The 22,203-nt window shown below is 37.9% G+C and overlaps 1 protein-coding gene across 1 annotated transcript in view; it reads right to left on the bottom strand.

The window, feature by feature from the left end:
• Nucleotides 1–22,203, bottom strand: part of LOC131959988 (5-hydroxytryptamine receptor 3A-like) — a 28,600-nt gene that overhangs the window by 5,252 nt on the left and 1,145 nt on the right. Inside the window, exons 2-10 of the mRNA XM_059325198.1 lie at nt 21,008–21,135; nt 19,390–19,434; nt 19,152–19,261; nt 18,224–18,393; nt 17,896–18,056; nt 10,617–10,827; nt 10,341–10,502; nt 10,163–10,248; nt 9,871–10,032 (exon numbers count right to left, since the gene is read on the bottom strand). Of these exons, the coding sequence (XP_059181181.1) occupies nt 9,871–10,032; nt 10,163–10,248; nt 10,341–10,502; nt 10,617–10,827; nt 17,896–18,056; nt 18,224–18,393; nt 19,152–19,261; nt 19,390–19,434; nt 21,008–21,135 (1,235 nt within the window). The remainder of the gene's footprint in view (nt 1–9,870; nt 10,033–10,162; nt 10,249–10,340; nt 10,503–10,616; nt 10,828–17,895; nt 18,057–18,223; nt 18,394–19,151; nt 19,262–19,389; nt 19,435–21,007; nt 21,136–22,203) is intronic.

Here is a 22,203-nt window from a genome sequence, read left to right as displayed (position 1 = left end):
AGACCACATTAGCGCTCGTTAAGATGGAGTCGCTGGATTTGTCTCCAGTTATTAATGAGGGTATGTTGATTCTCTTCCGGTTATATAATTTGATTACACGTGAATTCGCGAAATTCGCTGATGCACTGCTCTCTGTTGGAAGAGCATTTAATTGTTCTGCCTCTCACTTCACGCCACGGAACAGCGGTTGGGAATCACTGCCATAGACTCCTTCCATAGAATGTTTCCAATCCACATGTTCACGCTATGGTGTTGTTTTCCTTGTGTGTGTCGGCGGCAATGACGTCACAAGCCGCGAGCCGCATATGAATTACATCACCAGTTCATTTGGTTCATTTAGACTTTTTTTTCTCTTCCCAACTTTATGCAGAAAAGTGCGGGGATTGTGAAATCAAGCGAGTCCCACATATTTGCGCGGAAAATTCAATTATTGCGGTCAATATGCGGCCTTTTTGAAAAATATTGACTCGCGCATTAATCAGCTGTATTTGGCTGATTTTGCAATAAAATCAGCGATCGCAAAATCGCATTTTTCTGGAGGGCCTAATAGGTAAAATAAATGAACGAGAAGGGGTCTCTAAACCCCAGTCTCTATAATGAATAAAGATTATTGCTCAACGAAACCACCAATAGCTATAAAATATACTTCAGTATCCAAAGTAAAAATATTCAAGTGCACTCCATTATTCATTTGGAAAAAAAGAACAGTGTCACTGGAAACCATGGATATTTATCTTTATCTGTAGATATAGGGATTTATAATTTTTTGTTTAATTCATGCAAGAAGGGACAAGTTGCACCCAAAGTAAATACTTGCAAGACAACAACAACAACAAAAAGACAAAACAATGACAAACAGGATATATAAATACTTATTATATATACTAATTTATATTTTATTTTGCCAACATTACAGAAATATACCATTAAGGGTAATATTAGTATTATGAAAATTAGTTGGCTAGGATGTTAAACCATTGTAACACAGTTTGGGTAACACCATCTGTTCTCACCAGACTTTTGCTGCAGATGCAAATGTTAAAATTTAAAATGAAAATACTTCAGTATAGAACTTGTACTGACTTGAGACAAACAGAGATGAAAATTTACTTTATACCTGTTTGTTTGGATGCAGAAATACTTACAGTGTAAACCAACATGCTTTGTTTGAAGCCAAAATTGTCAACAGTTTTATTGTTGGTTTTTATGTCGACAAACAGCCACTCCGACTGGGTCCGCATTATGTTCTTAGTCCACATTTTGGTCCAACGGGCGTTAACCATCTCTTTAAGTTGTATATATGTGTCTAAGGTGGGAGATACAATACAACTGTGAGGTGTCCTTAGAGGTAGACAAAAAGCACTAAATAATATGTATATTCATCAAACACACACAAAAATGTAAACAAAAACAGACATGAGAACATAAATGTATATGAATTTACAAAATGTTTAAACACAACGGGTTACAGACTCACCAGGGTGTATGACAGATTTGAAAGACAAGTTGCAGCTCTGAAAATCAAAAGGAAATTTGTAAACTTCCATCTTGCAGGTGCTGGTCACCACCATTGTGATCCTAAATATGACTCGACCGCCAGATGTAATAAATACATAAGGACTCTGCATGGCCTTGTTCTTCTCTGTCCTGTATGAGAATAAACACAGATGCTTTTGATTGAATTTCAGATAATGTTTTATCTATTATACTATATAACAAAAACTTAATTTAAAATACACTGAAAGTATGCAATGAATAATGAGCCATATCATATAACTGCAGTATCTCTGGTTCACTGCTGGCTGAGGACATTAGGGGGAAGATGTCCTATCACATGTGTTTATTTTAACATATAGACGTATTTATATATATTTATACATTCACACTGACAGATATGACACAATACTATGAGGGGCCGTCAGGGGCATAATTCAGAATTACCATTCACACACAAATATAAAACAAAGCACATAGTAAAAACCTCACACACTTACAAGTGAAATGCTTTCACAAACACCACTGAAATGTTATGCTGTCTCACACACAACTGAAATGCTTTTATACATACAACTAAAATGTTGTGCTCTCACACACATTCTTGAAACGCTCTCATCAATACTACTGAGATTTCAGTGTAAAAGGAAGGCGTTTCAGTGTAACCGGAAGGCTGCTCGTAAGAGGACGTGTAACGGCTCTGAGGCGCACATGTCGTCCCAGGAGCTCTTCGGTCATTTAACAGAAGCTGCTGAGTTACTGAACAACATTTTGGCATCGGCAGATACAATTCGAACATTGTCGAATGCAACAAAAGGGCAACACAGGTTGCCTCAAGTGCCAACACAGTGGAGAGTCGACTGATGTCGATCTTCCCATCTCTGGCCGCAGCAGCCGCAACAGCCACCACAGCCAGCTGCTGGTCCGGTTCGGACTTCCGTGCTGGCAAGGAAGTCCGGGCAGGCTCAGCAGAGCTTAATACCACAGCACGGAAGTCGGGACCGGCTCAGCCGGAAAAAAGACACAGAGAATAAAAGTAAAAATCAAATAAAAGCTCCAGGCTTTTCAGGGGAAATTGCCACAAGCTGAGGTTGTGGATGCTGAAGACGATACTGCCGGAAGTCCGAACCGGACCAGCAGCTGGTTATAGTGGCTGTTGCAGCTGCTGCTGCCGCGAGATGGGAAAAGTGACATCATTGGACTCTCCACTGTGTCAGCACCTGAGGCCATCTGTGACTGTTGCCTTTTTGTTGCATTAGACAATGTTCGAATTGTCTCTGCCGATGCCAAAATGTAGTTCAGTAATGCAGCAGCTTCTGTTAAATGACCGGAGAGCTCCTGGGATGACATGTGCGCTCCAAAGCCTTTCCACTTCCTCTTCTGAGCCCCCTTCCTTTTACACTGAAATCTCAGTAGTATTTATGAGAGCACACACATAATGTGTGTGAGAGCAAACCATTGTATTTGTATATGAGCATTCCAGTTGTATGTATAACAGCATTCCAGTTGTATGTATAAAAGCATTGTGTGTGTGTGTGTGTGTGTGTGTGTGTGTGTGTGTGTGTTGTCTTGGTATCTGTAACATTATTTTTGATGATGTTTAAGGCTTGTATGATTGAATCTTGGTGAATACAGAAAAGCAGTTGGAACTGCCTTGTCTAACACCTACACTGGGATTTCTTACTACACTATTGCTGGATATGTTACACATAGCGGAAGAGGAGGGGCCACCAACCTACTACAAACTATAAAAATGGCGTGACAGGAAAATTGCAGCAGTTGCATTTGAAATGGGGACACCAAACTACAAGTGCTTTTGGGTTTCTTGAAAGGTGCTATATGCATTTAAGTTATTATTATTATTATTATTATTATTATTATTATTATTATCACTATTGTTAAAAGTTATACATGTGTTTTTACCACTATACTGTTGTTAAAATTAGGTTAATCTATCAGTCTGAATTGAAATACTGCAGATACAGCGTAATGTCTCTGGCTGACTATCACCAACTGATCTAATGAGCTTCAAGTACATGCCAGCCTTGTTATACCCAGTGATTAATTAAAATTGATCATTTTATGTAAAACTTACATCTCTTCAATTGTAAGATCTGGTGTCCACACTTCTTTAGTAGGAAGAAGAATGGCATAAATATCACAGGACTTCGAAGTATCCCAAGAAAGGGATTTATCTTTCCACATCTAGAGAGGAGGAAGACCAAGAAGCAGTTGAACAAAACTAATGAGAAATGAGAGTGAGGTGAGAATTAATTAAATAAAAAAAATGCTTTCCTCCTCAGAAAGAACTCACCATATCAATCCAAAGGAAGGAAATACATTTCTGGTCCTTCTCGTTCTAAGAGAAAATAAATATGTGAAAATCTTTCCAGCCAGACATTCTGGAAAATGTTAAAAGACTGAAAATATAACATGAAACCTAGAACACACTGGGCACAGATGCATACAATTTTATGTGGCAAAAATGTGGATATGCATGCTACATAAAGCTGCATGTATGCTCCAATTTGTTGTAAAAATGTCAGTCATTGTGGAGCTGGATGGAAGTGCCCAAGCCTCATTTCCACACCCACAGTTCACCATGAATAAATATAGAAATATCCTTAAACTCCTCTTGCATGTTGCAAATTTTGACCACTCCACCACTCAATTGCCCACCACATTGTCCACCACACAAATGCCCTATCTGGCAATGATATTGGAAGTTAAATATAATTTGTGTATCCACCCTGTGACTAAGGTCTATATTTCTCCAACATTTAATGTGTTCTTCATTGGCCCATTCTACACCACTCCACTAAGCTTCATGTGTACTAATGTGAGGGAAAATTATAAAGTGCTTTATAAATGGCTACATGGTTGAGCTTTAAACACCAAAAACCAATCGTCTGCTCCTTGGCCCGAGCACTAGCTTTCCAGTCGATGCAATGTGATTCTGTGAAATCCTGTGACGTCACAGACAACAGAGAAAATTGGAGCCAATAAAACTTCCTCGACTGGAAATAATAATTGTAATTTAGAAGTTTAAACAACCACTTACCAAATCAATAATGACATAGATTAGAACATCCAGTTCTACCTCTGTGGGTGATCCATATCTACCAGGCTGAATCATGTTCAGTTTGTTCAACTTCAAGTTCTTATAAACATCCCGATAAGTGCAGTTACCTTTGGAGGACAAAAACATCAACACATTCTTTATGAGAGAATCTACTACTGAAAGGAAAGAAAAGAAAAGTGTGATGCTCTCAATTTTCCGTTCAATTAGACTTTCAGAGAACCAATGTTTGAGTTATTTTTTTTACAGATCAATCTTTGTATCCATCCACTGCCTCAGGGTTGTCATCATGTGGATTTGATGATTTTCAGCCATGCTAACAACACAGTGATATCGTCCAAATATGGTTCAGACATTCATGTGGTGCAAATGATGAATTGTAATAATTTACTCCATGTCATAATTTTGATTTGTCCAATACTTTGGTTTATAAACAAACATATGCATATAAACAATGTAAGAAACTGATGAGATTAAAGCTGGCAATATAACCAAAATCATAACGATAATATATATTTGTTTACAAAGATACGTATGTATATACATTTGTTTTTCGTGTACATACTTTGCTCAAAGCTGGAATTGGACCTCAGATGATCATCCAGAAGGTATGGTGGTGCTGAGTAATTTGAGGCACTTCCATCTAATAGAAAACAGTATGTTTCAATTGCAGTGTTGTTTAACTGTAAGTAAAAGCTCTGTCTGAGCACAGTTTTGAATTTTCATTACATTTATATATGTATTCCGACATACTAAAACATGGCATTTTTGAAAAAAATGAAAAATACTAACTTTTATTAAAATTCCAAAAGTCATATTTTCTTACTTAGTTCTGTTGGGTTTAAACTGATTTTGAGATTCTGTAATTAAGGCTACAGGAATAAATGTTCATTCAATTAATAACTGCACTTTTGCAGTGTTTGTTTCTCGTACGTACTTTCCTCAAAGCTGGAATTGGATCTCAGAAGATCATCAAGGTCTGTTGGCGCTGAGTGATTTGAGGCACCTCCACCTGACAGAGAACAGAATGATTCAACTGCAGCAACGATGTTGAACTGTTAACAAAGGTTTCTCAGAGCACAATTTGTAAATCTTATTCTGTTGAGTATTTTGACGTCTGAAAACATGGTCTTAAAAAAAAATGTCAGTAAATAAAAATTGCTGAATGAACATTTTATTACTTAGTTCTGTTTGTTTTTAACTAATTTTAAGCAAGATTGTTGCCTCTCCCCTAAAATAATGATAAAATAAAGATTAATTGGATTTTGTTTGTGGTGCTCACAGCACTTTAGAGTGGGAAATTTAAAAATTCTTTCCAGGAACAGTGTCCCTAATTAACCACACACGTACCACACAGCAAACAGTGTTTGGAAACGGATAATGCTTGTTTCATTATTTTTAGTTACATTTTTTAATGCTGCGTCACAAACAAACCTCCATTCACTTTCATTGTACTGGGTAGCAACAGAAATTGCACACAGACAAAACCAGGACTATCTGTGTGACTAGACTTTTTTTTTTAAAGTTAAACATTTTTATTTTTGCTTCATCTTTCAGGAGCCTGGTGACACTGTTAGAAACTAGGCCTAAATGGTGTTTGATTAAAATACCAAGTAGCAGAAATTATCTTGAAATCCTTTTTAGCCACACTCAGAGCATTTCTAATATACACCTGCACGTATCATACAGAATTGTTCCAGCTTACCTGTGAGGGAGAGCAGAAAGAGGAGAGCTGCCAGCATCATGACTGTGAGAGGTCTGCAAGTCAACGAGCATCCGTGTCCTCTCCGTGTTGTGCGGAAAGTGTGTTTGTAGCAGCAATAATATATAGCTGCCCTATACTGGAAGAGGGATGGGCAAGTTTTATTACCAACCTTTTAATGTCTCTTTTAAGTCTTCTTATAGAAACAGGCCTAATGCATCAATGTTCTCAGGAATTGTCAACATCTTCAACACTTACCGGCCTGTGGTCAGATACATTTTGCTATCAAACCAAAAGCTTCTTACTTCTTCCTTCAATTACTGTGGCTGTTTACTTTATCAAGTTAAGTGCTTCGATATAGGAGCTGCATCTGAAAGGGAAGAACCTACAATTTACATTTATTTACAATAAATATACAATTAATCTCAGGTGTGAGTGGTTACTGCCCCAAGCTTCCCTGTTCCTTCTCTGACACAGTTCATTTCTAACAGCCATATACCACCAAACAAAACATTATCAGTGATTTTGATATAAGTGTGGAAATGAAAAAAGTGACTGGATGTATATTATTCACTCTCCCAAATAATTTGGTATCCAGAGTATTTGGGGATTTATGTTTAATCTCACCTTTAGAACAGCTGCAGAAGCTGACTTTGCTCCGTTTATCTTCACAATCCTCACTCTCCCAAATAATTTGACATTAACGTGGGTTTATTTTGTTGCCATCAGTTTCAATTAAAACTCCAAATAATTCCACAACATGTTGTTTTACCATTACAAAATAAATAAAAAGGATATAACAGGTTAAACAATGAGTTTTAGAGGCGCTGGTAGATGGATTTTGTTAGCATTACATAGAAACCAGACCAGTGCTTTCTTCCTGCTAAGCTAACCAGCTCTCAAGTACAGTGTGTGTGTGTGTGTGAGTGTGTGTGTGTGCTGCAGACTCACATCTCATAGATAAAGAGGTCTGGTCTCCAGAGCATTTCTCTAGGAGCTGAAATCTGAGTGATAACAAAATTGATCAGGGTCCCATGAGATGCGTTCATTGTTCTGCAGCTGCAATAAATTAAGAGTGAATTAGCAGAAATATAAGAGACACTAAATGAATGCACACACACATTTAAACACATTTGAAATAAAGCACAGAACAGCAGCTGACCAACCAGAACGTTAGCTGAGAGTCAAAAAATAATCCAAATTCATCATCGTTGCCCAGATGAAAGTAATAAAAGTTTGTGTTTTGTGAGAATTCACAAAGATTGGTTTGCGGCCACTGAAAGCACCATGACTTGCGTATCATTTGCAACTGCTGTTTGCCTCGTCGTAAGGACTGATTCACGAGGGGATATTGCTCTATTGATATTGCAGCACAAACCCCCCATAATGTTTTGCAGCAAACTGCAGTTTGCCCCCTTTTTGCACATGATTCCAATTACCTAAGTGGTAAATTATAAATGCTCTAGAAGCTAACGTGTGGCTTGTGAAGGGTGAAACCCTAAATACACTCCCAAGCAGATGTGTACAAGAGGTCTGCGCACCCATTAGAACAAAACAGGCCCTGACCAGCTGAATTGATTCAGGGTTGACTCGTGCTGTTTTTTTGTTTTATTTAATAGACAAGGTCAGCTCATTTAACTGCAGCAGTAATGGCAAGTGTGTCTTCAAAGACAACAGATAATGCTGTGTGTATTTACACATGAGGTAAAACAGTGTAACTTCGTTTACTATTTAAATCTCCAGAGGCAGACCAGCTGATCGGTCAGGATCTAATATTTATCAATGTTCTGTGTTCACCACACACACACACACACACACACACACACACACACAATCCACTATCATGCAGTGACCTTTAGGGAACATGGGGGTTAAAAAATGTGTCTCTCTACAGGGTACCAAAAATAATGTAAGGACTCAAAAGTGGGTTTAGATGGCTATCAGAATTATTAACAATGGTTGTAAATAATTATTAATTATGGTAAAATATGGTATGACTTGATTTACTGAAATCACCTCGAAATACTAAATAGAATACTCATGGATACTAAATCATCCATTTGAAACATTGATTTAAAATGTACCTTCTCATCTAATTACCATATTCATAAGTAGTAGTGGTTGGAGGAATTTGGAACGTCTTTCATAGAAGAGGTTGGCATCTCACTCACAACTGTACTTTGCCTCTCATGGGACACCAAAATATGTAGTCAACAAGGGGGGTTACAAATAAATATTGATTTACTTGATCACCTCAAGTCACCTTAAAATGGGACACCACTCTGTAAAACAGAGAAAAGATAACAAATTTACCTAAATCAGTCTCAAATTTTCAATTTCAAATGGTATTACTAAATACATATCACAACACACATCAGATCAGAAGCCATCAATGAAAGTTCAAGCAACTATCTTGCTTGTACTATCTGATCTAGCCCAGTATTTTACTACAGAGTCCATAGATTGGAAGGGGAAGCAGAAATCTTTTTGGTGAAGAATTAGTTCCTTGTTGGGTTTCAGTGTTTTCCAGAGAAATTTGTGACCTCATTTTGTGACCCTAGTCCTGTATGCAAGTATTTGCATTCATGTTTCCTCAATTATAAACTTTTATATTTTCAACCATCTGCATAATCCAAATCTATTTAAACAAATACTGAAACATACAAACTGACGGAAAAGTTAGAATAACAACAAAGTTTTTCCTTATTATTTATTTTAGGAGTATGAAGTCTGATATACGTTTTCAGAACCAGGTGACTTTTATTCTATAATGTGAATACATAATGTAGCTTAACTTGAGGTGTAGATTTACCATAGATGTGGAAAAAACATGAACAGGCAACATCAACTACATTGTATTTCCACAGAGATACACAGAGAGAGAACTTGATATGAATATTTAAAAAGCAACTCATGCATTTAAAAAAAATAAATCATTATGTGTATGATGGACTAATTAAGCACAATTGTGCATAACACATATCAGAGGCATATATAACTACAACTTTATAGTACAACCAGACTGGTCTAATGGGTTAATATCGACTATGTGTTATATGTCTGACCATGTGCAGAACATACAACACTACTGAAGGACTACGTATATCTAACCTTCCATGCAAAACCCCATTACAACCCCAATATTGTTGAGAATGCAGTCATCTCAGTTGAAAAAACTGTATTTGAATTGTCATCGGACAGAAAAAAAAGGCGACTCCTTGCTTATGTTCTGAAACCATGGCAGTCTAATTGATCCGTATAGTGTGAGCATAAAAGTTGTAAAAGTTGTAAGTCCTGGCCCCGCAGGAAGACTGACTAAGATGATTAATGACCATGCCTGTGGGTCCATGTAGCTGGTTTATAACAAGTAATTATAAACTCTCTGAAAATGTCTTATATAGAGAAACAATGGCTTTTTCTTTTCTTTTGTCCAGAATGATGGAACTGAACTACAGGTGTGAACCGACAGATCTGTTAAAGTCCATGTCAAATGGAAATATGTCTTAAACATGCTTTTTAAGTTTAACCACTACTTGTATGCTTCACTGTTCCATAATGAAAAGATAACAACTAAGAACACAACGGCCACTGTGACATAGGAAATGAAGAAAACTTTGTTGATTGTTTTAGCCACTCTGGTCCAGTAGCCGAGCTTTCCTGCTTCCTCCCTGCTGTTAAGGAGCTGAATCACCTCCTTCATCTCACCTGAGAGCTTCTCCAAGGCAACAGACTCCTCCGTCAGTTCTCTGCTGTTACCCTGTAGAATACATTTAGTGAACAGCCGGTACATTTGACATTACAGTTTTTAGGTCCACTGTGATAACAAAAAAGAAGGTCGGTTTTTAATTTGGGTGAACTGAACCTTTAAAATGCAGCCTAATTCTAACCTCTTTGGTTGCTGACAGCAGTTCAGATGGAGGTTCGTCAACAGACACATCACAAACATGAGCACAGTGAGTCCATTTCTTCAGCTCTGAAAGGACATGTTTGACACATTTGACAGTTTTAGCACAGAGGATGTAGAGTTGAGATCCAGAGTGTTTTGGGATTTATGTTTAATCTCACCTTTACAGCAGCAGCTGACTTTGCTCCGTTTATCTTCACAATCCTCACTCTTTGGTCTTTGGTCTTCATCTGCCTCGATGTCTTTCCCCATCAGATACATCACCAAAATAGTCTCAAAGAGGCTAATCATCATCAAACCAAACATCCCAATGCAGTAGACAGCTGAAGGGAGAAGGTGAAATTATTAATGTGAACAAATAACAACACAGTGATTCATTACTGTTTCTGCTAATATGAAGTACAGTCCAATAAAGGTAAAACTCTGAGTTTCTTTACCAACAAGTGGAACGCTGTCTGAAGAGGAGGGCAGAATCTCATTGAGAATAAGCTGCATCACAGTTACAGCGAGCAGCACAGTGACCTTGAAGCTGAGCTTCTCTCCCCTGCTGTCTGAGATCAGGAAGGAGGCCAAGTCCAGACAGAAGAAGAACAGGACCGGCAGCAAGAAGTTGGCGACATAGAGGACAGACCGCCTCTTCATGGTGATCTGTTAAATTATATGTCAGGGTCAGGGTCAAAATAAATGAACGAGGAGGGGTACAGTCTGTGAATGAATGAATGAATGAATGTGAATGAATGATTTATTTCAAATATGCAACAACAATACAATAATAATGCATCAACAGGAGTCAGCCCTAGTGACTCCTGCACTGATAAGGCCGCCAAGCACTCTATAAAATTCCACAACATATTTGAAAAGGGGTGGGAAGAAGTAAAAACTTGTTCAATCCCACCCCACTTCTTTAAACAATATTAACAGGTCAGAAATCGAAACTCAAACTCAAAACTACCTGTGTCATACTAATGTGTCATTTTCATGATATCAATTCTATGTATCAACACTTGCATATCTGTACACCATACCGATTCACATAGATGCACACAAGCGTACAAACAAACACTTGCATATCTGTACGCCATACCAGTACACATAGATGCACACAAACGTACCAATACATTTCCTGTATACCCATACACTTATACATAATCCTACACATACCCATGTTTCCTACTCACTGACACACTGAAAATGTCAGCCACTCCGACTGCCAGCACCACAGCAACTGTGGAGTCAGCCATGGCAGAAGGCCGAGCCACCACAGCACGCGACACCACCCTTAAGACCAATAGCTTACTGCTGATCACACACTTAACTTGTCATGTTAACAAGTAATGAGATGTCAAAGCCCTCCTTCATTACTGTAACTCTGGAAAGCCATGCTCTGTTTCATGCTTGGACATTGCTTGATCTCCATATTCAAACTGTTCCACAGCTTCACCCCACAAATTGAAATGCAAAAGCCTTTCCTGGTTGTCCGAATGCTGAACCTGTCAAAATTTAGTTTCCCCCTCAAATTATAACTAAGCTGTCTTTCATTAAATAATTTTTGAATATTATTTGGGAGTTTGTTGTTTTTTGCTTTGTACATTACCTGAGCAGTTTGAAACTTCACAATGTCAGAGAATTTCATTATTTTTGACTGTAGAAATAATGAATGAGTATTGTCCAAATATCGAACCTTATGAATGACACGAATCGCTTTCTTCTGCAGGATAGTTACTGGTGCTAATGAGGTTCTGTAGTTGTTCCCCCAGACCTCGACACAGTACATTAGATATGGCAAAACGAGTGCACAGTAAAGAGTGTGGAGTGATTTATGATCCAAAGCCTGCTTTGCTTTGTTTATTACTGCAATGCTCTTTGACAATTTGGTTTGTACATATTTTATGTGTGATTTCCAACTGATTACATCATCGATCATAAGTCCAAGAAATTTTATTTCGTGTGCTCTTTCAATTTCCACCCCATCTATTTCAAACTTTACCTGCACATCTCTTTTGCCATATCCAAATAGCATAATTTTAGTCTTGGCCAGGTTTAGGGATAATTTGCTGTAATCAAACCAGTTTTTTAGTTTGATCATTTCCTCAGTAAGATCCTTCAGAAGCTCAGCGAGATCGTCTCCTGAGCAGAATATGTTTGTATCATCTGCAAACAGGACTAATTTCAGTAGCTTGGACACTTTGCATATATCATTAATGTACAGTATAAACAACTTTGGACCCAGTACTGACCATTGAGGTACGCCACAAGCAATGTCCAAGCATGATGAGCAGTAATCACCCAACTTCACAAACTGTTTTCTCCCGTTAAGATAACTTTTTATCCAATCTAGAACCATTCCTCTTACTCCGTACTTTTCCAGTTTGCAAATTAATATGTCATGGTTGATTGTGTTGAATGCTTTTTTTAAATCAATAAAAACTCCAATTGCCTGTTGTTTCTTGTCTATAGCCGTTGTGATTTCCTCTATTGATTCTATTATTGCTGATGATGTTGATCTGTTTGATCTAAATCCATATTGACTGTCAGAAAGTAGTTGATGCTTTTCTAAAAAAGCATCTAACCTGGAGTTGAAGAGTTTTTCAAGAATCTTGGAGAATTGCAGAAGTAAAGAGACAGGTCTGTAATTTGTGAAGTTGTGTTTGCTCCCAGCTTTGTATAATGGTATAACCTTAGCAGTCTTCATTCCATCCGGAAATGTCCCGGTTTGAAATGATAAAGTCAAAGTCAAAGTCAAAGTCAAATTTATTTATATAGCGCATTTACAGACGGCTGAGCCGCACCAAAGTGCTTCACATAAAAGTGCAAAAAGTGCATTAAAATACAGAATTGACAAAGGTAAAAAAGAGACTAAAACTAAACAAAACAAAACAAAAACAAAAACAACAACAAAAAACTTTAATTGTAGGCAAGAGAAAAGAGGTGGGTTTTTAAGTGAGATTTAAAGACATTCAGGGACTGCGCTGCACGGATGTGGAGGGGGAGGCAGTTCCAGAGTCTGGGGGCTGCTACTGAGAAGGCCCTGTCGCCTCTTGTTTTTAGTCTGGACCTGGGCACCTCCAACAGCAGCTGGTCAACTGACCGTAGAGCTCTGGAGGGGGTGTGGTGGTGCAAAAGGTCAGACAGGTATGTAGGGGCCAGACCATGGAGGGATTTGTAGACAGTTAGAAGTAGTTTATAGTCAATGCGGTGACGGATGGGGAGCCAGTGGAGTGATGCGAGGACCGGGTTGATGTGATCATGTTTTTTAGTGCAGGTGAGGAGTCTGGCGGCTGAGTTTTGGACCAACTGCAGGCGGCGAAGCTGCAATTGATCCATACCGGTGTAGAGGGCGTTACAGTAGTCCAGTTGTGATGTGATGAAGGCATGGATAGTTTTCTCCAGGTCACTCTGAGGCAGGTAGGCTTTTGTCTTGGCTAGAGTTCTCAGGTGGAAAAAGCTTCTCCTTACCACTGCACTAACCTGCTGTTCAAACTTAAAAGCACTGTCAAAAATCACGCCAAGATTTTTGACAGAGGGCCGGATGTTGGAGGCTAGAGGGCCTAGGGCATCAGTGGAGAAGGCCGGAGAGGTTTTTCCAAAAATAATGATCTCCGTTTTGCTCTCATTAAGGTTGAGGAAGTTTGCACCCATCCATGATCTGATGTCAGCCAGACAATCAAGCAATGGCTGGAGTGCAGCCTGCCCATCAACCTTAAGAGGCAGATATAGCTGGACGTCGTCGGCAAAGCAGTGGAAGGAGATGTTATGTTTGATAAATTGAATAGATGAGTCAGCGGTTTTACAATTGCCGGTTAAACCAGTTTTACTAGAGCCATATCTATGTCTTGAAAATCAGTGGATCTTTTGTTTTTGCAGTTGTTCACAACGTCCTAAATTTCAGCATCGTCTACTGCCTTCAAGAACATTGAACTGGGATTTCTATCTACCAGTTTCTCCATCTTTTCTCCAGTTGTCCCTGGATCCGGAATTTTTTCTGCCAAATCTGGCCCCACATTGACAAAGAATTTATTAAAACTGTTAGCTACTTCTTCCATGTTATAGTTCACTTTGTCCTTATCAATAAAGTATTGCGGATACTTGTCAGAAGCAGAGTTCTTTCTTATAATACTGTTTTGTTTTTGTTTTTTTTTTTAAATATTTTTTATTGCATTTTCCAACATAGACAAAAACAACAAACAACACACTGTGGCCACAGAAAACAAATATCCAATTACTTATTACGTAATACAGACATTACAATGAAAATGCTCTGTCCCATTACAATTGACAGTGATGTAGGAAATACACATCCTGAAAAGAGAAGTGAAGAGTCGTTAAAAATAAAAAATAAAAAATAAAAAAAACAATTTTTCCAAAAATCTCAATTTCCATTTTGAGAGAAAGCTATTTTTTTTGATAATTAAAAATAATATCAAGTGAATTAATGTCCTTCCTTATAACCTAAAAACATCAGTTAGCCAGTTTCCCTCATTGCCATCTATCATCCCTTTTAATACAATAGTTGTGAGTCGTTTACCAGCGTATTTAAAGAAGGGTGCCCAGATCTTTAAAAAGTCATCCATCTTATATTTAAATCTGTGTGTTAGATATTCCATTGGTATTAGGTCAAATATCACTTTGTGCCAACCCCCAATTGTTGGAGGTGCATTATCAATCCATCTGAGCAATATATTCTTTCGAGCAGCAAATGTGAGAATACTGAGCAGCCTTCTTTGATGAGTCCCTTTAATATGAGGACTGGGTAAACCGAGAAGCAGAACCTGTGGATCAGCACCAAGCTGGACATTAAAAATCAAATTAAGTTTGCTAACAATTTTTCCCCAGTACTCCTCAATATGATACATGACCAGATAGAGTGCCTATAGCTTCCCACCTCTACTTGACATTTGGAACACTTTTCAGTCAAACTTGAGTTCATCCTGTGTCTGAGCTGTGGGGTAATCTGCAAACAGTGTAACACTCTAAACTGATTTATAATACTGTTTAAAAGATTCCACATTCCTTTGATATTGTTTTTATTATCCTCCAGATTTTTTTTATAATACTCTTTTTTTATTTGCCCTTATAATATGAGTTAGCTTATTTTTATATTTTTTGCATTTGTTTTCTGCTTCTACTGTTTTCAGTCTTATAAATTCTCTATAGAGTGTGTTTTTCTTTTTGCAGGCATTTTGTAATCCCTTTGTGATCCAGGGACAACTGGTGTAATTCTTTTTGCAATTCCACTCCTTTACAGAACAATTTTTATCATACAATGTCATAACAATCCTCATGAATGTGTCGTAAGCACTGTTTGAATCACCCTTTTCATAGACCACCTCCCATTGCAGCTCCCCCAAGTCGTTATTTCAATTCAACAATTCCTCTGTCCTTGTGCATTTGTACTGTTTTGGCCTATCTGTCCTGGTTATCTTATAATTACCCTTGTACACCACAAAAACTGTTAGGTGGTCAGTGATGTCCCTGATTAATAAACCACTCTCTGTTTTGTTTTCAATGTCATTTGTGAAAATGTTGTCAATTAGGGTGGCAGAATAGGAGGTGATTCTACTGGGCCTGGTGATTTTGGGAAACAGGCTCACACTGTACATTGTATCAATAAAAGTATCAATGGCTGAGTAATTACTTGGATTTAGGATTTATATTAAAATTGGTGGATTTATATTAAACAAAAACAACTTTGTTGCATAACTTTGAGAACATAGAGTCAATCCAGTTCGTGAAGATTTCAATACTTGTCCCTGGGGTTCTGTAAATACAGCTTATTATGATGTTTTTTGTTTTCTCCATACAGATTTCTATTGTTATGCATTCCAGTACATTGTCCATTGTTACTGTCATTTCATCAACTATGTGAAATTGTAGAGCATTGATCACGAAAATCCCCACTCCTCCCCCTCCTTTATTTTGTCTGTTGATGTTAACCAGGTCATAGCCCTCTAGAGTATATTTGGTCTCCTCCCCCTCAGTGATCCAGGATTCAGATATAGCAATTACATGAAATGGATTGGCAAATGTATGTAAATAGTCCTTGATTGCATGGAAATTTTTGCTCAAATGCCTGCTGTTAAAGTGAATTATTGACAGTTTACCAGTACAGTCATTTTTTGCATTGAACTGCTCACTAGTGTAATAATGACAGTTCTCATTGAGGTTGAAGAAAAAGTTATTGTCCGGGTCTATATCATGATCAATATCCTGTGTTTGGTGATCTGTGTATTCAGAAGTTTTCAGCTATACATGCTCGTAATCACTAATCAAGTCAGATAAACGGGTAATGTCATCCTGGGATTGGTGTGAATTGACAGTAAGCATGTTGGAATGTAGAGTGTCAGTGTCTGGTGAGATGGACACTTTAGCGTGATGTGAGACAGATGCCATGTCAGTACTTGCCCAACTCCTCGCTGCTCCTGATGACCATCACTTTGGCCTCCTCTGGAGTATCGCCGTTGAGTTTGATGAACACTTTGCAATTCCTCGTCCAGGTTTGTTGAATCTTCTTGTTTTTTCTCAGATCGCGTGCTTCTTTGGCTATGTCGGCATTGCGTTTGACCAGGTGCTCGTTCATGTAAACATCCGTCCCCTTCAGCTTCTTCCACTCCTTCAGCAGTGCGATTTTGTGCTTTCTGTTAGTGAATCTCAGGAAAACTCTCGGGGTGTCGGATCGCTGATCTCTGATCTCTGATCTCTGTTGTCGTTGATGCACTCCGTTTTGCGCTTTCTCAAGGGCAGCGGGTGACAAGCTTCTATGTGGTTGCAGTCGAGGTGGATGTCCTTAGCCTGTAGAAAGGCTACCACCTATTGCTCCGTAGAAGCCACATCTTCCTCCTCTGGCTCTGTCAGGGACCCGTTGTTAGTGGCCACTGCTCGTGCAAATGACCGGGGTCGGATGCGAAGCCCAGAGATGATAACATCATTGATCCGAGAATATTTACTCCAGATTTGTCATCCTGTCGTCCAGCTCTCTGATTTTCTCATCTCTGTTCTTGTTCTCTGTGTCGATGGCGGTCAACTTCTCGAGCAGTCTGTGAATCTCGATCTGCTTCTCCTTCACAGCAGCCACCTCATCTCTCAGAGCATCGATGACTTTCTTCAGTTCACCGTAGTCCACCTTGGGGGGCATAGCCGCTGGCGTTCGTAGCCTAAAAGGCAAGCTGCGTTGGCCGCTAGGCTAGCAGCGTTTAACCAGCCACCAATAGCTGTAAAATATACTTCAGTACCCAAAGTAAAAATATTCAAGTGCACTCCATTATTCATTGGGAAAAAAAGAACAGCGTCACTGGAAACCATGGATATTTATCTTTATCTGTAGATATAGGGATTTATAATTTTTTGATTAATTCATGCAAGAAGGGACAAGTTGCACCCAAAGTAATTACTTGGAAGACAACAACAACAAAAGACAAAACAATGACAAACAGGATATATAAATACTTATATTATAAACTAATTTATATTTTATTTTGCCAACATTACAGAAATCTACCATTAAGGGTAAAATTAGTATTATGAAAATGAGTTGGCTAGGATGTTAAACCATTGTAACACAGTTTGGGTAACACCATCTGTTCTCACCAGACTTTTGCTGCAGTTGCAAATGTTAAAATTTAAAATGAAAATACTTCGGTATAGAACTTGTACTGACTTGAGACAAACAGAGATGAAAATTTACTTTATACCTGTCTGTTTGGATGCAGAAATACTTACAGTGTAAACCAACATGCTTTGTTTGAAGCCAAAATTGTCAACAGTTTTATTGTTGGTTTTTATGTCGACAAACAGCCACTCTGACCCTGTCTGCATTATCTTCTTAGCCCAATCGTTGGTCCAACTGGCGTTAACCATCTCTTTAAGTTCAATAAATGTGTCTAAGGTGGGAGATACAATACAACTGTGAGGTGTCCTTAGAAGTTGACAAAACGCACTAAATAATATGTATATTCAAGTCATTAAAAAACACACAAAAATGTAAACAAAAACAGACATGGGAACATAATTTAAAAAAACTTTTAAACACAACAGGTTACAGACTCACCAGGGTGTATGACAGATTTGAAAGTCAAGTTGCAACTCTGAAAATCGAAAGGAAATTTGTAAACTTCCATCCTGCAGGTGCTGGTCACCACCATTGTGATCCTCAATGTGACGTCACCGATAGATTCAACAAATACATAAGGACTCGGCAGGGCCTTGTCCTTCTCTGTCCTGTATGAGAACAAACACAGATGCTTTTAACAGAATTTTACATAATTTTGTATCTTTTCTATTATACAACATACAGTAACTTAATGTAAAATACAGTGAGTATATGCTATGAACTATGAACCATATCATATAACTGCATTATCTCTGGTTCACTCCTGGCGGAAGACATTTGGGGGGAAGATGTCCTAATTTCATATTTTTTCTTCTTTAAATATAAAAAATTGTTTCCAGATCTGTGTGAGCCCGCTTAAATCTGCTTGTTCCTACTTTGTGAACTCAAACTGGTTAAAATATTTGTCAACATTTCTTAATATTCTCTGTGAATTACAATGCAAATACCTTTATTTACTGTGGGTTTTTGCTTTTACAGTCTTATTCGATCTCTTTTGACTGGTAGTGGCTAATGTGGCTAAATTAAGATAAATAGTGCTCAATAACTGAGATCACAGTCAATTTATTTCTTTACGACTTCACTATTTGTTACACTTCGCTTTAGGATTGACCATTTTTCAATTGTAGCCACAGTGGCTACTGTTTAGCAAAAGTTATGTATGCTCAATTTGCTAACTTCTGTACTTACATTGTTATTTTGAATACATTCACACTGACAAATATGACGAAATACAGTGCACTATGAGTTATGAGTACGGGGGGGGGGGGCACTAATTTGATAAAAGGTAAAGGTTTCTATCTATTATGTGTGACACAAATAATAGATAGAAACATAGACACACAAATATACATGTACATAAACTTACATCTCTTCAATTGTAAGATCTGGTGTCCACACTTCTTTAGTAGGAAGAAGAATGTCCTGAATACCACAGGACTTTGAAGTATCCCAAGAAAGGGATTCATCTTGCCACACCTAGAGAGGAAAAAAAAGAAGGCCAAAATGCATATGAAGTAAAAAAAAAAAAAAAAAAAAGTGAGAGTGAGAGTGAGGGGTGGAATTAATTCAATCAAAAAGTGCTTTCTTCCTCAGAGAGAACTCACAATATCAATCCAAAGGCAGGAAATAAATTTCTGGTCCTTCTCGTTCTAAGAGAAAAAATAAATATGGGAAAAAAGATTTCCAGCCAGACATCCTGGAAAATGTATAAGATTCAAAACATACCATAAAAAACCTAGAACAGTCACACTGATGCATACAATTCTATTTGGCAAAAATGTGCATATGCACGCTATATAAAGCTGCATGTATGCTCCGTTTTGTTGTATAAATCTCAATCATTGTGGAGCTGGATGGACGTGCACAAGCTTCATTTCCACACCAACAGTTCACCATGAATAAATATAGAAATATAGAAATATCCTTAAACTCCTGTTGCATGTCAACAGTTTTGACCACTCCACCACTCAATAGGTCTGTCAGTGAGGAAATAAGAAATGCAGTTTCACTGACTGTGTCTCAGCAGTGTGTTCCTCCAACAGAGCAGCCGTCATCACACACAGTTGTGGTTATTTGTAGCTTCCATACCACTAATTCATCACATTTTTATAGACCATAATCTTAGTTATACTCATCATCTTTAGGCCAATATCATAAGTCGAAAGGATTAAAATTGCAGATGCTTGACCAAGAGAGAATGAAAAGGAGAACAAATCAGGCAAGAGGTCAAATCATCTCTGACCAAAACTTCCCCAGGCATCAAATATTAAGGCATATTGTCAGGGAGAGAGAAGCACACCTGGTGCCATGCTTAGACTAAACATTGATAACATGTAGGAACAGTGTGACTTCATCAGTAAACTAGAGAAACGGTCGATTATATTATGGCTATAATATGAAACTGCCACCACAAGGATGATCAATAATTCATAGACATTTTACCAAACACTGTACAGCCTGAGGGGGCTGCACGATGGTGTAGCGGTTAGCAATTTTGCCTCACAGCAAGAGGGTCACAGTTTCAAATCTGGCTTGCAGCTCTTCTGTGTGGAGTTTACATGTTCTCCCTGTGTCAGTGTGGGTTCTTTACGGGTTTAATTTGTGACTCTAAGTTGCCCATCGGAGTGAATGACATTTTGAATGGTTGTCTGTCTCTGTCTGTCAGTCCTGTGATAGGCTCCAGCCCTTGATAGCGGTTTATCAACGATTGATAATTTGAACACTATATGAATATAGCACAAATGCCCTATCTGGCAATGATAATGGAAGGGAAATATGATTTGGGGGTTCAGTGTGGTCCTCCTGCAGCTTGCTGCCTCTCTGCTAAGAGCTTCCTGGATCACATGAAGCCTCGTTAGGGCCCTTCAGCTTCTCCATAGGCTGTCCCAGTTGCCTTGGCAACATTAACAACAAAATGTTTTTATTCTTATCGTGCATCACAGTCATTTTCCAGTATTGTCTATATTGAACCATACTGTCCTTGTGTTTGTTGTCCTTCAGAGAAAACCAGGTGGTGTTTCTTCCTGTGACTAAGGTCTATATTTTTCCAAAATTGAATGTGTTCTTCCTTGGCCCATTCTACACCACTCAACTAAGTTTCATGTGTACTAATGTGAGGCATAACAAATCACAAATCATCTGCTCCTTGGCCCGAGGACTAGCTTTCCAGTGGATACAATGTGAATTTGTGATATCCTGTTATAAGTTTAAACAACCACTTACCACGTCGAGAATGGCATAGGGTATAACATCCAGTTCCACCACTGTGGGTGCTCCATGTCTACCAGGCTGAATCATGTTCAGTTTGTTCAAGTTCAAGTTCTTATAAACATCCCGATAAGTGCAGTTACCTTTGGAGGACAAAAACATCAACACATTTTTACGAGTGAATCTAAAAGGAAGGAAATAAAGAAATGTGATGCTTTCAATTTTCTGTTAAATCTGAGTTAAGTTTTCTCATTTACATCAATAACGTATCCATCCACTGCCTCGTGATTTGATGATTTTTAGCTGTGCTATTGACACAGTAAAGAAATTCAAGTTTGGTTCAGACATTCATGTGGGCCAAATGATTAACTGTAATGATTTTTGATTAAGAACTCCATCAACACATCATAATTTAAATGTATCCAATGCTGAACTTTATTAACAAATATATACATATTTACGATATATGAAAACTAATCTAACTGGTATAACAGCTATATTACCAGCTCTAATGAGCTGGTAATATAGCCAAAATATCTATTCCGATATATGCCATTTCATGCCTAATATATGACGATGTATATCACATATGTAATGTTTTAAAAAAAATATGTAGTCCATATGAATTAACCTCATGGTAAAGACTTTTTTTGAATACTCCATAACCTATGTTATCATAATATTGCCAGAATGCATTACTCAAAGAATTCATATATCGTATATTTGTTTGTTTGAGGCATTTGTTTGTTTGTGTTTGTTTCCTGTACGTACTTTGTTTAAGGCTGGAAGAGGACCTTGGTGGATCACGAGGAGGGTCTGTTGTTGCTGAGTAATTTGAGGCAATTCCATTTAACAGAAAAAGTTTCAATTGCAGTCGTGTAAATAAACTGAGAGAAAAAGCTCTCTCATAGCACAATTTTGAAATTCTATGTCTCTGAAATTCTGACATACTAAAACATGATTTTTGGAGGGGGAAAAAAGTGTCAGTTAATAAAAATCGCAGAATTAATATTTTCTTACTTCACTCTGGTGGGTTAAACTGGTTTTGAGATTCTTTAATTAAGGCTACAGGAATATTCATATTTATAGTTAATGTGCACTTTATTAGTGTTTGTTTTGTGATTTGAGGCATTTCCGCCTTACAGAAAACAATATGATTCAATTGCAGCAATTATGGTGCACTATTAGCAAAAGCTTTCTCAGAGCACAAC

Source organism: Centropristis striata, chromosome 21 (genome assembly GCF_030273125.1).
Source record: "Centropristis striata isolate RG_2023a ecotype Rhode Island chromosome 21, C.striata_1.0, whole genome shotgun sequence".
Lineage (NCBI taxonomy): Eukaryota > Metazoa > Chordata > Actinopteri > Perciformes > Serranidae > Centropristis > Centropristis striata.
Note: the sequence above shows the minus strand (reverse complement) of the source record. Positions and strands in the feature narration are given on the sequence as shown.